The sequence below is a fragment of the Carettochelys insculpta genome, chromosome 24 (assembly GCF_033958435.1).
Source record: "Carettochelys insculpta isolate YL-2023 chromosome 24, ASM3395843v1, whole genome shotgun sequence".
NCBI lineage: Eukaryota > Metazoa > Chordata > Testudines > Carettochelyidae > Carettochelys > Carettochelys insculpta.
The window spans coordinates 5468647-5483568 of record NC_134160.1 but is presented as its reverse complement, the minus strand read 5'-3'; the positions used below and the strand labels follow the sequence as shown (position 1 = coordinate 5483568).

Below are 14922 nucleotides of genomic sequence, written 5' to 3'. Positions count from 1 at the left end.
GTGTGCTCCTCACCTGCCGGTGGCCACTCAGCTGCTGCACTCTGCGATGGCCAAGTTTCTCTCCGGGGGGGAAAAATTTGGGAGCCAGAGCCTGTGGAGGGTGGGAGTGAAACTCCCTATGCAGCCAGGGGACGCGGCAGGGAGTTTGCGGCTGCGAACTGCCTCTTGCCTGGAGCTGGGCGTGAGTGGCCAGGCAGAGGCAGAGCTCTGTTAACCACCTTGTTTCTATTGCAAGCAGGGCCCAGCAGGAGCAACCGGTGTGGATGGGCAGAAGGTAACTCTCCCCACTCCGTGTGGCGGGCCCAGGGGAGGCGGGTGAGGGGTTCTCCCTGCTTCGCTGTGGGGAGTTCTGTTGGGAGAGATGCCAGGGGAAGAGCCCCCCAGAGGATGGGAGAGAGCCGCGTCGGGAAATGAGGTCCGGAACTGGGGCAGAGGGCAGCCGGAGGCATGGACCAGGCTGGCCGGTTGGATGTTGGCTGCCTTGGGGGTGCTTTCGTGAGCTGCGGCGTGGAGGTTGCCTTCTCCAGTGGGGGAGAGACGAGGCTGGAGGCATTCCTGGCAGTTGTGGGGCAGAGGCATCTGCCAGGCGGGAGTGAGGATGGGGCAGAAGGGCACTGTATTTCCCCCGGAGCAGTGTTCCCTGTAAGCTGAGCGTTTGGGTGGCTGCCCAGGAGAGAGCCGGGCATTGCCCGGCTGATTAGCAGAGCCCCCACAGCCCCCCGCATGTGTGTCTTTTGTGGTGCACATCTGCCCATACCTTGCTGCGTGTAACAAAATTTGTTCCGCCCATGGATGGAAAACAAGTGGAGGGAGCCCTGCTCCTGATGGGTGGCTTTCCGGCTTGCTTCTAAAGGGGCAGAAAGGTGAGAAGGGCGATGGAGGAGTCCAGGGGAATCCTGGGATCCCAGGGCGCGACGTAAGTTGTTCATCATTTCTCTCCTCGTCCCTGGGGCTGCGGGATCCAGTGCAGGCTGGCGCTTTCCCAGGAATATCCTTGTGGTTTCCTGCTTCCTTGTTAGCCTTGGAGAGACGCTCGGATTCCCGGCGTCTCCGCTGCGTCCCTCCCTCGGCACAGCGGCGCTGCTGGTGGAGGGCCCACTGTTTTAGCTGGCCAGGCCACGACCTGCCACCCCAGCCGCGCCGCAGTGCGCTAAGCACACCCGGCCACTCAGACGGCTCCCCTGGACAAGCCTGAGTCCTGGCTCTAGCGGGCGCTGTGCGCTCCACAGAGGAGCGGTGCCTCCACCGTCCTGAGGGCCTGTCTGCAGTCAGGATCCTCCCCTGGAGGTGTTTTGGGGTGCGGCGTTGTGGACAAATCCCCGGCTGCCTGCTCGTGGTCCACCGCCCTAAGTTCCCGCAGGGAGTCTTCACGTCCTGCGACGCATGGCCACATCGGGTGCCGCCAGACAGTGGCCAGGGTCTGCCCCAGAGGTGGCTGTGTTCCACAAGGGGCCCAGGGAGCCTTAGGCACAGGGGCCGGAACTCTCCCTCTCTCTGCCCCAGGCCCTGCCCCTTTGCACCCCTTCCCTGTGTCCCCCAAGCAGCACAACCCAGGGGAGTTTGCTGCAGGGCAGCTGCAGGGGTCCCCTTGTGCTTCCCAACGTGGGGGGAGCTGCAGGGAGCAGAGGGACGCAGCAGCCTGCTCCTCTTCACCGCCCATCTCCGAGCTGGGTCGCGCCACTTCTCCCCAGCCAGCCCCAGCCCCTTCCGCTCCGCTCCCCACTCCCGTGTCACGCAGGGGAACAAGCGGGTGGGAGGAACCGATTGCTGTACTTCCTGCTGCCGTGCGGGGAGGTGGAGGCAGCAGGACTGACAGCCACCGGGGCCCTGGGGCGAGATGGGAGGAGGACCCAGCTCTGTGCCTCTGGAAGGGGCGGGGCCTGTGGCAGAAGGGGCGGGGCCTGTGGCAGAAGGGGCGGGGCCTGTGGCAGAAGGGGCAGGATCGAGGGAAGGAGGGGCGGGGCCTATGGTAGAAGGGGCGGGGCCTGTGGCAGTCAGCCCTTAGCACTGCTCAGACCGTGATGCTGGCCCCGCCTCAGAGCCGTGGGGACCAGTGGACCGGCACTGCCGCCTTTGCCCTCACCTGTCAGCAGGCCTGGGGAGGAACAACCCTAGGTGCCAGGCCCAGGCCCTCCAGGTAATCCCCCAGGCCACCCTGTGCCCCACCCACAAGGTTTGAGCAGTGCTCAGTGTGGAGACCCCCGCCCCTAGGACAGCTGGGGCGGCTGCAGCTGGCCCTCCAAAGAGCAGGGTCTGGGGCAGCTGTCGCAACCATCCTGTGGAGGGAAGGGCTCCGTTTACTCTCCATGGCAGCGAGGTCCGCGCTCCCTCAGGGTAGAGCGTGCGGTGGAAAGGGAGAGCGTACAGCATCTCCTCCCCTTCAGGGTCAGTTGGCTGCATTTCGCTGGGATCCGCAGGGGCCCAGGAAAATAGATCCGCCCGTGTTCTCTAGCGGCCCCGGACAAAGAAAGCTGCAGGCTGTGGTCTGCGCCGGGGCTGTGCACTGCTCAGTGCCTGCGGGAAAACTTTTGGGCGCGTGCTCCTGTGACTGCTGATGTGTATCATGGGAGCACCTAGGAGTCCCCATCACAGCACCAGAGTGCAAGGCACTGTACAAATCCAGCCCAGACAGACGGTCCCGCGGGAGCTTGCAGTGTTCTAACCCTGCTTTCCTTCTCCCGCTAGGGCCGGCCTGGAGAGATCTGTGTCATTGGACCGAAGGGACAGAAGGTACCGGGCTGCAGGCTGAGTGGGGGAGAGGGGAGCGGAGGTTGGCAGCCGTGCGGCTGGAGAGGCCGGGCTCACAGCCATGTCTGTGTTTTAGGGCGATCCAGGGCTTGTTGGACCTGAGGGGCTGGCTGGAGAACCAGGCCCCCCAGGGTCGCCAGGACCTCCAGGGATCGGACTTCCAGGGAAAAAGGTGAGAGTGTGGTTCCGTTGCTCCTCCTTGCTACCCCATCTGCAGCCGTCTCCCTGCGTGGGCATACAAGTCCACCATTCACACTGCTGGCCGCTGGAGGAGTCCATGGGGCCTGAGCATGCCTGACGGACAGTGGCCGGCGTGGAATTTCAGGCCTTTCCGTCACTGTGCGGGTGGTCTCGTGCCTTGTGGGTGCGCTGCTCAGCGGGGCTGGGAGGGAGCGTGCTGACAACTTGCTCATTAATTTCAGGGTGACCCCGGTGGCCCCCCAGGACCAAAAGGAGAAAAGGTAAGTACAGCCGTTGCATCTAGTGACACAGTCAGCCCGTAGGGGTGGCTCTGAGATGGACTGTGAACAGACGTGCTCTAGTGGGATGTGCCAGAGAGTACCAGTTCAGGGCGAGTTCCAGCCCCAAAGGGGGGCCCTACACGTACAAGGTCCCTCCAACTAGTCAAAGGATCATGTCTGTTTCGCCACACCAGCTAACAAGTCATGAAAGCCGTTTCCTCCGACACTCCAGTTCCCCTCCACCTCCGCCAGCAGCCTTCCTTACGGGGAGCGGTAGGTAGGGAAATCAGCATCCCCAGCTAGAGGTTCTTCTCATCCCCAAGGACCAGCCACATTCCCAGGTCAATAGATCTGCCTCCCACCTTTCCCCAAAATCACGCTCTTGCCAACCCCGCGGCACAGCACTCAATAGCCTTTCTGAGACGGTGCGCCGAAAAGTGGCCCTTTGACCTCTGTGTATGGCCCGAGGGCCAGTGCTACTTTTTCAAGTCACTAATAGTCCTAGTGACAACGGCTTCGTTTGCACCTCAGTAAAGCCCCTGGGCAGCACGCCTGTCAGTTCGCTCCGTAATTCTTAGGGATGAGGCTGTAAAAAGACCCAGTTATAACGGGCTGCATAACAGTGAGGTCAGATTAGTTCAGTTTCATGAGTGGTGCTGCCGATTTGTGCCGGGGGGAGAGAGAGCAGGAGGGCGTCTTTCCCTGGTCTCTCGGCTGTCTTGGGCCACGAATGCCTTTACCCAAACACACGTACTCCGTCCCTTTGTAAACTGCCTGTTGTCGAATTAAAATACCAGCAACAACAGAGAGAAAATAATTTGCCTTTCAACACAAACCTCCCAGTGCCTGTGCTCTGGCTAGGGGCGCTGGTGGGAGCTCTGGCCCTGGCCCCGTGCTGCAGAGGGGAATCGGGGGGGGTTCAGCACCAGCCCCATGGCAGGGGCCTGTATGGCAGGGCTCCAGCCCCAGCCCCATCCTCTGACCCCCTCCTGTGCTGCATGAGGGGAGGAGCAATGGGCTGAGCTCCCACTGCATGTCATTTATGCCATAAATGACTGAGGGGCATTGGCAGGGCGGTGGGAAGGAGTCTGGGGCAGGGCTGAGGGGCGTTGGCAGGGCTGCAGATGGGTGCCCCAGGCAGGACTAGCAGGGGACAAGCTAGGCTCCCAGACGTGGACACCTCTACTGGGCAGAGCCCCGGACCATGGCCCCGCTCCTGCCAGCCAGGCTGGGGGACGGAGCCCCTTTCTGCCCTGCTCGCTGGTGTCAGACCCATCTCAGGCTCAGCGTGTGTGTTTTTCTCTGGCCTGTTCCTAGGGTAACTCCGGATCTCCTGGCCCGGGAGGTTCAGCCGGGAAGCCTGTGAGTAGCAGCTCCTCTCGGTGGAGGAGGGTGGTGCTGGCCGGGGGAGGCCTGGCTTTGTGCCCAGGCCGGGTGGGGAGAACAGAAGTGGGCTGGGAGCCCAGCCCTGCGGCAGGGCTGGGGAGGGCCTGTCTCCCTGCAGAGGCCTCACAGGAGACACGTGGCTGGTGATCCCCTGGCGGGAGCTGTGGTGCTCCCACCCTCCAGAGAGCTGGGTTCAAAGTTAGCTGTTCTCCCGGGAGGGCCAGTGCTTGGCCTCAGCTGGCTGCCAGCCGGGGTCACTGGTCCTCATGCATCCCTGGGGGGGTCTCTGCTCCCGGCCATGTGGAGAGGACTCAGGCCCTCCCTACAAGAGGGAAGTGTTAGGGGGTGATGGAGGCCTGGAGCTGGAACAACAGAGGCAGAGGTGGGCTGGGCGAGCAGGGGCTGTGGGTCAGGACTGAGGGGAACTCGCTGGGGTTGGGTGGGGAGAGCCAGGCTGGGCTAGCAGGGGCTATGGGTCAGGACTAAGAGGCACTGGCAGACCGGCTCAGGGGGCTTCTGCGCTCTCTGTACCACGTTGCCTGGCTGAGTCTGCCCACTCAGCCCTGCTAGTCACAGCTGTCTGGGGTGACGCTCACCCCGCAGCTCTGCTGAGCTGATCTGGGTAGGGACGGCGTCTGGCTGCTGCCTTGTCCATTAGCAGCCTGGGCCTTGAGACTGGCTCGGCAGCTTGGCCTAATGTAACCAGCATCTTCCTCCCACGCAGGGCAAGCCAGGGGTGCCCGGCCTGAAGGGAGACAAGGTGGGTGCTGCTCGGGGCCTGGCACTGGGTGTGCTCTGTCCGGCTGGCGGGTGGCTTCCCTTCAGTGCACCATGGGGCTTGTGGAGGAGCAGGGTGTGGTCTCCGGATGGGGCCGCCCTGCTGCTGCCTGCGCGGGGAAGCGGAGAAGCCGGAGGAAAGGAGATGAAGTAGATCCAGACAGTACCACAGACTTCGAACTGCAGAGCCAGCTTCTCTGAGACTGGCCTGGGGTCTCCATCCCATCCAGGCTGGGGGCTGCCCTCAGAAGACCCCTCAGAGCCCGAGCCTCTGGCCAGAAGCTGCCACATCCTCGGACCCTTCCATGGCCTGGCCCAGGGCTATTGTGGGCTCCTCAATGACTCGCCTGGTGCTGGTCCCAGGCTGGGATCAGGGCCCAAAGCTCAAGGCGGCATGGGCCAGGCCCCTTGTTACGTCAGTTACACTGTGGGCTCGCAGGGCAGAACCCCTGCTCCCATGGATCCAGGCGGGGCTCCCCAAGAGGAGCACTGGCCGCTCCCAGGGCGGGGGCCACATCGCAGCGTCTCCTCTCTCCCGCAGGGCGATCCATGCGAAGTCTGCCCTGCCATCCCCCAGGGGATGACCAACGCTATCGGCTTCCCCGGGAAGCCGGGACCCAAAGGAGAGCCTGGAGCACCGGGGAAAGCGGGGCTCTCGGTGAGTACGACTGCACGGCCGTGCCCCTGAGAGGGGAACCCAGCCCCGCACCCTGCGGGGAGCCGGGCGTCCATCCCTGGATGTCTGCGTCCCTCGACTCTGCGCGGGGAGCCGGGCGTCCATCCCTGGATCTCTGCGTCCCTCGACCCTGCGCGGGGAGCCGGGCGTCCATCCCTGGATCTCTGCGTCCCTCGACTCTGCGCGGGGAGCCGGGCGTCCATCCCTGGATCTCTGCGTCCCTCGACCCTGCGCGGGGAGCCGGGCGTCCATCCCTGGATCTCTGCGTCCCTCGACCCTGCGCGGGGAGCCGGGCATCTGGCTCCTGTGCGGGGAGCAGATGGTTGAAAGGCGAGGTGGGGAGAAGGGTGTTTGAAGGAGGCCGTGTTTGCTCCTGCGCTAAGCGGCAGGGCCGTTACCCTCCCCATCTGGCTGCCTAACTAGAGCACAGCCTAATGCACGGCCCCCTCCTGCCCCTGCACCCCATTTCCCTCCCGTGAACGTGCAGCCCCCTCCTGCCCCTAGTGCTGCGGGTGGGCCTTGTGCCCAGCCTGCCCCCTCCTTGCTCTCCCCGGCAGCGGGTCTGGGTGAGAGGCAGAATAGTGCCCAGCCGAGCCTGACCGTTTTCAGCGTGTTGGTCCCCAGGTCAGCAGGGCCCAGGGGATCTGCCCTGCTAGTGTGGGACCCAGCCTGGTGCAGATACCACAGAGGCAGATTCAGACCCGGGGGCGGGGCAGGATCCCAGTTCTTCCCACCCCAGGTTCCCTCCCCACCCCTAGAGTCCTTCCTGATCCTGCTCATGACCCCGGTGATTGGCCCCCGCACTGTGTCCTCAGCTCCTCTCCAGCGCAGAGGCCAGCAGAAGCACTGGGCACCAGGGGCCGGTGGGACATTACGGGGGGCAGAGGGTGTTGATTGGGAGGGTCGTTCACATGGCCTTGAGCAGGAAACACCACCCCAGGTGGAGCACAGTGCGTGTGTCCCAGTGTCTGAGGGGGGACCTGAGCTGGGAGTCCTGGCCAAGGTGCAGCCGCAGGGTGTTGCTGTTCCTCACCTGTTTGTTTGTCCCCCTCCAGGACAAGGCAGGGCCGCCTGGGCCCAAAGGCGACAGGGTGAGTGCACCAGGCTTGCTGCCTTGAGTCGAGCTGCGCTGTTGCTGTTGGTGCGTTACCTGCTTCAAGGGGGGCAACCGCTGGGGCATTGCTGAGAGCCTGGCTGGTCCGGCTGAGCTGGGAGCCCCAGGGCAGCTGCTGCCCCCCACAGCAGGACCCTCCCGCACACTGCAGGTGGCAGGACCTCACCACTGGCTCCTGTAACAGCCCCAGGCCCTCTGGCGGCGTTACGGAGGGATTCAGGGTCCAGGTCGTAGAGAATTCCCTGGTCGTGCTAATTTAAACCTGCTCCATGCTGCAGGGGAAGGCGAACACCCTCCCCCATCCCCCCACCGGCCAGGGTCTCTGCCAGTTGGACCCCCGGCCCTGAGCTTCTTGGAAAGGCTGCAGGGGAGCTGCCGGGTTCCCCACAGCAGGACAGTGGGTGGGGGGGCGCTCTTTCTCCACGCTACTCGCAGCAAAGGGGAGAGTCCAAATCTAAGGCACCGTCTGTACTGGAGAATTTTGCCAGTCCATGTAAGTACCCCCACACCCCAGTGCCCCCCCCAGCAGCCATACCACGGCTCTCATTCTGACCCCAACCCCCTTCTTGCACCAGACCTGCACAGCCATGCCACTGTGGCAAACCTGGGCAAATTTCCCCAGGCGGGGGCAGCCTTCAGGTTCTCTGTAACAGTCCTTGCTGAGGTACCTCAACCTCGTCCTAACCTCAGACCACAGTCATGCTGGTCTGGGGGAAGGACACAGGTGCCCATCACCAGCTTCAGGACCACAGCCAAGTTAGCAGCTGCTGCCCTGCTGTCACTGACTGAGGCAGGTCCTCCTGCTTCCCTGCCATGTGAGCTACAGGAGAATCACCCATCTCTATTAGCGCTATAGGACCTATGACGCACACAGCTGAACACTTTGCATTGCATTCCATCTCCCCTTTGCTGTCGTGTCCTCTCCTCCCTCGCACAGTGGCCCACTGAGGCCGGTGGCTGAGGAGCGCTCTGCAGGCTACAAGCCTGAGGTTTTCATCCCGCCTGACTCCCCATGTGTCTGTTTCTTGCAGGGAGACCCCGGCATCAATGGGATAAAAGGAGAGAAGGTGAGTGCCTGGATGCCTCCAATCTCCCGCCCGTTCTTCTCGTCCCTATCCCCCTTCCCTCCGATCGCAGGCCCATTGATGGGCGCTGTCTGGGAGAGGAGCCCCGAGTCTGGCCTGCGGCCAGTGCCCTGTGATGTCTCACAAAGGCCTGTCCGAGCCTGTACTGTTTGGTTCCTTCCCTAGGGTGCCCCCTGTGTGTCGTGCAGCCCTGTCGCTCTCTCCTCCATGCTGCAGAGCTCCCACCAGCTGCCGGGGAAGGAGGGGCCCAAAGGGGAGCCGGGTGCCCCAGGGATTGGGCTGCCGGGGCTGCCGGTGAGTACGCACCCTGCTCTGTGGACACGAGGAGGGGCAGGCTTGGGGCTGTGTGGATGCAGCCAAGGAGGGCAGAGGGGCTGCATGGGGGACAGCTTTGATGGGACATGGACGGGGGACCTGGCTCCCCACCCTGTGGGGGGCGGAGGAGGATGCAGGTCCGGGTGTGTTGCGAGGGAGGGGAGAAGAGGGGAGGGAGGGCTCAGACCCCTCCCACCTCAGGGCTCTGCCTGCGTGAGCCGAGGGAGGGAACAGCCCTAGAGCAGGAGGAGGGCTGGCCAGGCCCATGGGCAGGGGCTGAGCTCATTCTCTTCCTTCGCTGCCAGTGCTCAGGTCGTGTCCGTCCAACCCCAGAGTCCCCAAAGCCCCAGCTCTGCTGCAGCTCCCTTAGGCCTGAGCCCCGCTTCCCTCCGGGGTGTTAGCCTCTCTTGCCCTTCCCTGGTCTCCCCTCGGCACCCGCGTCCCCCTTTTCTCCCCTCCCATTGCCCTGGCGTGGCTGGGCCCAATTCTTTCCCACAGGCCCCCGCGCCTGGCCCAGCTCTGCCGAATGGGCAAGTTGGGCTGTTTGCTTCTCTTGCAGGGCAAAGCCGGGTCCCCTGGGCCAGCCGGAGCCAAGGGGGAGCAGGTGAGTCCCTGCAGCTCCACTGGGGGGCTGAGGGTTCCGCATGCGAAGGGTTAAACCTCAGCCAGGAGGCGGAAGATTGGAGGGCGTTGCCTGGCCCCCACCAGAGCCTCTCGGTGCTGGGCTATCAAGGCTCCTTGCTCTCAATGCTCCCAAGAGTCTTGGCCCTGAGCCTGGCCCCTGCCCAGCTCCCTTTGCCCCACTGGCGGCACCCTGGGCCATATCTGCAGGCCACGCCTCCCTCCCGGCTGTGGCTTTCTCAGGACAGCCCTCAGCCAGGCTGAGAATGCACCAAACCCGCACGCATGGCCCCTGTGGACCTCCCAGCCTGGCTCTCACTGGCAGAGCTGGGTCCCTGCAGGCCCTGTCACTCCCGCCCTCTGGGCCTGACCCCCGGCTCTCTGCTTGGCTCACTAGGGAGAGATCGGAAAGACGGGACCAGCTGGAAAACCTGTGAGTACGGGAGCTGGGTGCCCTGGGGCTGGGGGGTGGCTCCTGGGGGAATTAATTGTCACCGGGCCAGAGCAGTGGAGGCTCCTGACACGCATGAGCACAGTGACCGTCATGTGGGGTGAATGGAGCGACTCAGCTCCGGGCGAGAGGCCACAGCCCTGCATCGGGGCACAGGGAGGTGCCGTGTGCATGCACAGAGCAAGTGGAGACACCCGAGGTTGCCAGAGCCTATCGAAGGCATGTCACGTGTTGGCCTGTGTGTACAGGCGTGGGTTTGCATGAGCCTGCTGTGTGTACACGCGTGGGTTTGCACGAGCCTGCCGTGTGTACACATGTGGAGATGCATGGGTGTGCAGGGGCCTGTTGTGTACGCTCAGAGGCATGTGCATGGGGGTGGGACGGGAAGGGCCCATGGCGTGTGCTTTTAGGGGGGTGGATGAGCAAAGCCTGTCTCACCTGCACTGTTGTGTCTCTGTGCAGGGAATTCGCGGTGACAGAGGGGACACTGGGCCGGCCGGACTGAAAGGAGAGAAGGTGAGCACCTGGGCACCCTCCTTCCAGAGGGAGAAGAGGTGGGGGACCTGGTGGTGCTGGGCCCAGCCCTTGCCCCGCTCTGACCCTGGTGCCTGTCGCTGGCAGGGAGAGCCCTGTGCCCAGTGCCTTCCTCCTCCAGAGGCTCTTGAAGGGGAACCGGTCGTGGTGTCTGTGCCTGGTGTGCCGGGGGAGAAGGGTGAGCCAGGCCCACCCGGGATTGGGGTGCCCGGCAGAGCGGTGAGTCCAGGGATGGGGCCAGACAGAGTGCAGTGGGCTGGGGAAGGCGTGAAGGTTGGAGAGATGAGGAGGGATGGGAAGGGGAAGGCCTGGCGTGGCGTGGCATGAGCAGTGGAGCTGCTGAATGAACCAGCAAGGAAATGGTTAATCCAGTGGGGTTGGGGGCCCCTCTGAGCGCCCGCATGGGTTGGCTGTGGGGCTGGGCGCTGTGGGAAGGGCAGGTTCCCACCCTCCACTCCCTCCTGGTGTGCACCCCTGGGGCCTCTCTGAGTGGGGGCTGTCATGGCCCTGGCAGTGGGGGGTCCGGGGAAAGCCGGCTCCATTCCTCCTGGTCTGATTGGCTTGTGCTTCGTTCCCCCAGGGCAAACCAGGCGAGCTGGGCCTGAAAGGACAGAAGGTGAGCTGAGGGGGGTGGCCGGGCAGGCTGCTGGGATGGGATCGGGGCATTACAGGGCAGATCTGGGCTCGGTGAGGGGACACCTCCGGCAGGCCGAGCTCCAAGCGGGCTGAGCTGGGCTTGCCTTGTGGAAGTCCCCCTTCTGCCAGCAGAGTCTGGGGGGGCATGTGTGGGGCTCTCAGAGCAGCAGAGCTGCTTCCATGGGGTGTCCTTTGGCATAGGCTGGCCGGAGCAGGCCATACCTTGGGGGTCAGTCACTGGGGCTGGCTTAGTCCTGCGTGCTGGGAATGTGCTGCTGAGCACTGTTGCCGTGGCCCAACTCATCACATGGATGGCACAGCTGGCCGTGCACTGTGTGGCAGGGAGGAGGCTGTTAGCCTCTGCTCTGATGTTGCTGGTGCCCAGCTGTCCCGGCAGAGTGGGGCAGAGCCCGACCGGTGGGAAATAGGGGGCTGGGATTCATGCGATCCCCTGGGTCACGTCCCCCTCTTCTGCTCTCCTTCCCAGGGCGATGCAGGAAACCCCGGCGACCCTGGCACCCCAGGCCCAGCAGGGCTGCCAGGGCTGTCGGGTGACCCCGGCGTCAGGGGGCCGGCAGGGCCCAAAGGGGAAAAGGTGAGCGCTCCCCTCCTGGGTCAGTGCAGCCAGGGCCCAGGTCTCTAAGGGGCAGGCGTGGCCCGTACTACTAGGGGACCGTGCCCACGCCCTGTGCCTCTGCCCCATTTGTGCCCCCCGAGAGCTGGCGCTGCTACGCGGAGCCGGAGTCTCTGCTCAGGGAGCTCTCTGTGCCGGGGCACTGCAAAGCGGAGAGAGCCTCCCACGCGGGGAGCAGCTTACCCGCTCCCCATCTTCCCTGCCCCCTTTATCGCAGCGCCCCCCCCACCAGCCCGGGCCCTTTGCGTACAAGGGGCATGTTCACGCCACAAGCTGTCCACTGTGCGGAGCAATCAGCCAGGCGCTGCTCCCTGCAGCCATGCGCCTCCTTCGCCTGGTGGCTGTCCTGGGCCATCGCCGGCATGCAGCAAGCAGCCCTGCGGGATCTGCCCCTGTCGTTGGCGCCTCTATCCCAGGCGGCGCTGTCTAAAGTGCAGGGTTGCGAGTTCCATTTCCCTGGGCCCTAGCGTTGCAGGGACTGTCGCAGGTGCGAGGCCCCTGGGCGAGGGGAGGTGGTGGGTCGCCGCCTGTCTCTGTGCCCTGTGTATTGACACCCCCCGCCCCCCGTTTTTCCGGCCCTGCCTGCAGGGAGATGCCTGTGACGCCTGCCCCACTCTCCAGGGGGAGTTCTTGGACGTGGTTGGGATCCCAGGAAAACCTGGAGCCAAAGGGGACCGTGGTCTGCCAGGCATTGGCCAGCCAGGGAAACCCGTGAGTGCCCCTCGCCCTGCGCACGGAGCGGAGACACCCGCTGCTTGCTGAGCGGCCTGGGCTAACGGCTCCATGGGGGGTGTTTTTCAGGGTAACCCTGGACTCCCTGGGATTCAGGGCCCACCTGGTCTGAAGGGGCTGCAGGTGAGTAAGGGCAGGGCAGGGGGAGCTTGCTGGAGGATGAGGCTGCTCCAACGTCCGGTATCTGTCATCTCCCTAGGGCGAGCCAGGCCCCCCCGGGATCAGCAGCCAGGGTCCGCAGGTGAGTCTCAGTGCCGAGCCAGTAGCTCAGGATCTGCTCCATCGGTAGCCCCTGTCTCCGCCTCCCGCCCTGTCCCCCCCAGCTCCTGCAGAGTCCCCGCACCTCGGGCCTCCAGCTCACCCTGAGCGAGCATGGCGCTCCACCTCCTGCGGCCCAGAGAACCTCGGCAGCTGCAGCTCCATTGCGGGGAGCCAGCCGAGGTCTGCCCTCCTGCAGAGAAAAGGGCAGCCGCTCCCCGAGGCTGGGGGTTATTCCAGTCTGTAGCGTTACCGAGCCAGCACAGAACAGCCTCCATGATACTCAGAAGTCAACAACACGGTTCTGGGGTGTCGAATGTGGGATAAGTTTTTTGTTCTGTGCACTGAGCCATGTGTGGATGTGCACCACCCATAGAAACACAGGCAGCTGGCTGTGGGCGCTCTGCTAATCAGCCGGGCACCCTCTGAATCTCTCCTGGGCGGCCGCCCGAGCGCTCTGCTTAGAGGGACGGCTGGCTGACACCAATCCTCCCTGTCTTTCAGGGTGAGCCTGGAGAGAGAGGCCAGCCGGGGGCTCCAGTGAGTATGGCTCCCTTCCTCCACATCCCATGTCCTGATGGCAGATAAACAGACTTGGGCCAGTGCCTCAGTGGGTGGGGGGCAGGGAAACAGACTCCCTCCTCCAAAGGCAGAGGAGTCCAGGGCCGCTCGGGTGGCTGGAAGAGGATTTGATACATGCAGCATAAACCCTGTCGTGCAGATACTTAAAAACATGGCCAAGGGCGAGAGCTTTGCTGCATTTTGCGTCTCTGGAGCGGCCCCATCTATCCTGCCTGGCGTGCGGTATAATCGAGATGCGCTTCGGCGCTGCCGAGCATTTATACGTCCCGAAAAGGGGCCAGTTTCGCGGTGTGACCCGTATGTTAGAGACCCTCCTCCCTGCCACGAGCGAGCGGAGAGATGGGGCAGCGTCGCACGACGTTGGTTCGCGGCCCGATGCTGCGCCAGGCTCCACCAGGCCGGACGCAGCCCTGCATTGCCAAGCGTCGCACCGGCCCGCGCCGCCTGATGGGAAAACAGCCGCCTGCGGTGTGGAAGTGTGGCACGGTGTTGTTACTCTCCACCCCACGGCACCGCACAGAGCGGGTGTGGATCCCTCCGTGCGACGCACAATAGTGCCCCCAGCACCGTGGCAGCCAGCACTGTGCTGCACGGTGGTTCCGCTGTGCGACAGTCTCCGAGCCGTGCTTGCTTGGAGACACGTTGGGTAGCTGGAGACACCCTGAGCTGGGGCCTAGCTAGCCCAGACACGTGCTGCCTGTCGAGAGGGGAAGGGGACCCGGGAGCCCATCTGCTGGGCCACGTTCTAAGCCCTTCACTCAACCTCTGCCCCAACTGACTTCTGCCGGGGAAAGCGGTTCATTCACGCGGGGGGTGGAGGGCCCTTCTGCAAGGTGCGAACGCGGCTGCTTCCCATCCCACTCCCGCGGAGACGAGAACCATCTGCTACAGCTGCCGGGCGCGCCTGCGACAAGGCACTTGGGTGCTCCCGTCGCAGCAGACACCAGGGGGAGTTGGCGGCCGAGCTTCCTGTGTTGTCTTTGCGCAGCCGGCTTAGCCGGCAGCAGTAGTAGACTCCTTAACCTGTGACAAGGGCCGGCCACGAGGGGGAGCCAAAGGCCACAAGTCGGACAGCAGGGGGTCTGGCGCTCTGGAGCTTGGTGCCAGCTGGGGAAGCAGAGGAAGTGGCTGATTGTCGTCTCTCGCCCCACAGGGACACCCTGGACCTCGAGGGCCAGTTGGCGCCGTGGGAGAGAAGGGGGCCAAGGTGAGCACCACAGCCTGGCATTGAGCAGTGCTCCTGGGTTTGTACTACAGTCTGGCAGTGAAAGAACCGGGGCTCTCTTGGGCTGGGCGCTGGGGCTGCGGCCAGGGGCTCCCGCCTGTGGAGCCAGCCCCACCCGCTGGTGACTCGGCCCCAGCCAGCGACTGACTGGTGCTGGGCGAAGCTGAAGGGCAGGGGACTCCGGGGGATGGCAGCGTAGCCAGGCACAGTGGTGTGGCCAGGGCTTAGTTGCAGGATAAGCCAGGCCTTGGCCAGGGATCCTGCCGGCTGGCTGCTGGAGTGCAGCTGGAGTTGGGGATGTTCAGGCCTTATTGTTCACCTCCAGAGCCATTTGCCCCTGGTGCCCTGGGGCTGCAGCAACTCTGCTGCCTGGCGAGGGAGTTTGTGTACGCATCGGGGGGTGGCACACGCCGGGCCCTGAGGCCAAGGAGCCCCTGGCTGTGCTGGGCATTGGGCTCCCACTGCTGTATCGATGCCACTCACTCCTGATCCGCAGCCCCGCCCCTCAGCTCTGCCAGCGCCCCTCAGGTCTGACCAGCAGCTGCTCCTGCTCCTGCTCCTCAAGGCCTTGCCACCCCCAGCAGCTCTGCCGAGGCTGGGCGGTGCAGCCCTGATGCACCACGCTGCTGGGCTAGCACTGGGCCTGCGTGGGACCTGGGATGTCGTGCCTTGCCCTGGCCGCTCGTT

At 64.3% G+C, this 14922-nt stretch overlaps 1 protein-coding gene across 9 annotated transcripts in view; it reads left to right on the top strand.

The window, feature by feature from the left end:
• COL16A1 (collagen type XVI alpha 1 chain) overlaps window positions 1-14922 on the top strand; it is a 93305-nt gene that overhangs the window by 41625 nt on the left and 36758 nt on the right. For all 9 annotated transcript variants that reach the window (XM_074976121.1, XM_074976120.1, XM_074976117.1 and 6 more), the window contains 22 exons: window positions 239-274; window positions 854-916; window positions 2686-2730; window positions 2825-2920; window positions 3171-3209; window positions 4527-4571; window positions 5320-5355; window positions 5914-6030; window positions 7104-7139; window positions 8194-8229; window positions 8413-8541; window positions 9122-9166; window positions 9581-9616; window positions 10097-10150; window positions 10256-10387; window positions 10749-10784; window positions 11292-11399; window positions 12027-12149; window positions 12240-12293; window positions 12370-12411; window positions 12933-12968; window positions 14164-14217. In XM_074976121.1, coding sequence (XP_074832222.1) covers window positions 239-274; window positions 854-916; window positions 2686-2730; window positions 2825-2920; window positions 3171-3209; window positions 4527-4571; window positions 5320-5355; window positions 5914-6030; window positions 7104-7139; window positions 8194-8229; window positions 8413-8541; window positions 9122-9166; window positions 9581-9616; window positions 10097-10150; window positions 10256-10387; window positions 10749-10784; window positions 11292-11399; window positions 12027-12149; window positions 12240-12293; window positions 12370-12411; window positions 12933-12968; window positions 14164-14217 — 1398 coding nt within the window. The remainder of the gene's footprint in view (window positions 1-238; window positions 275-853; window positions 917-2685; window positions 2731-2824; window positions 2921-3170; window positions 3210-4526; window positions 4572-5319; window positions 5356-5913; window positions 6031-7103; window positions 7140-8193; window positions 8230-8412; window positions 8542-9121; window positions 9167-9580; window positions 9617-10096; window positions 10151-10255; window positions 10388-10748; window positions 10785-11291; window positions 11400-12026; window positions 12150-12239; window positions 12294-12369; window positions 12412-12932; window positions 12969-14163; window positions 14218-14922) is intronic.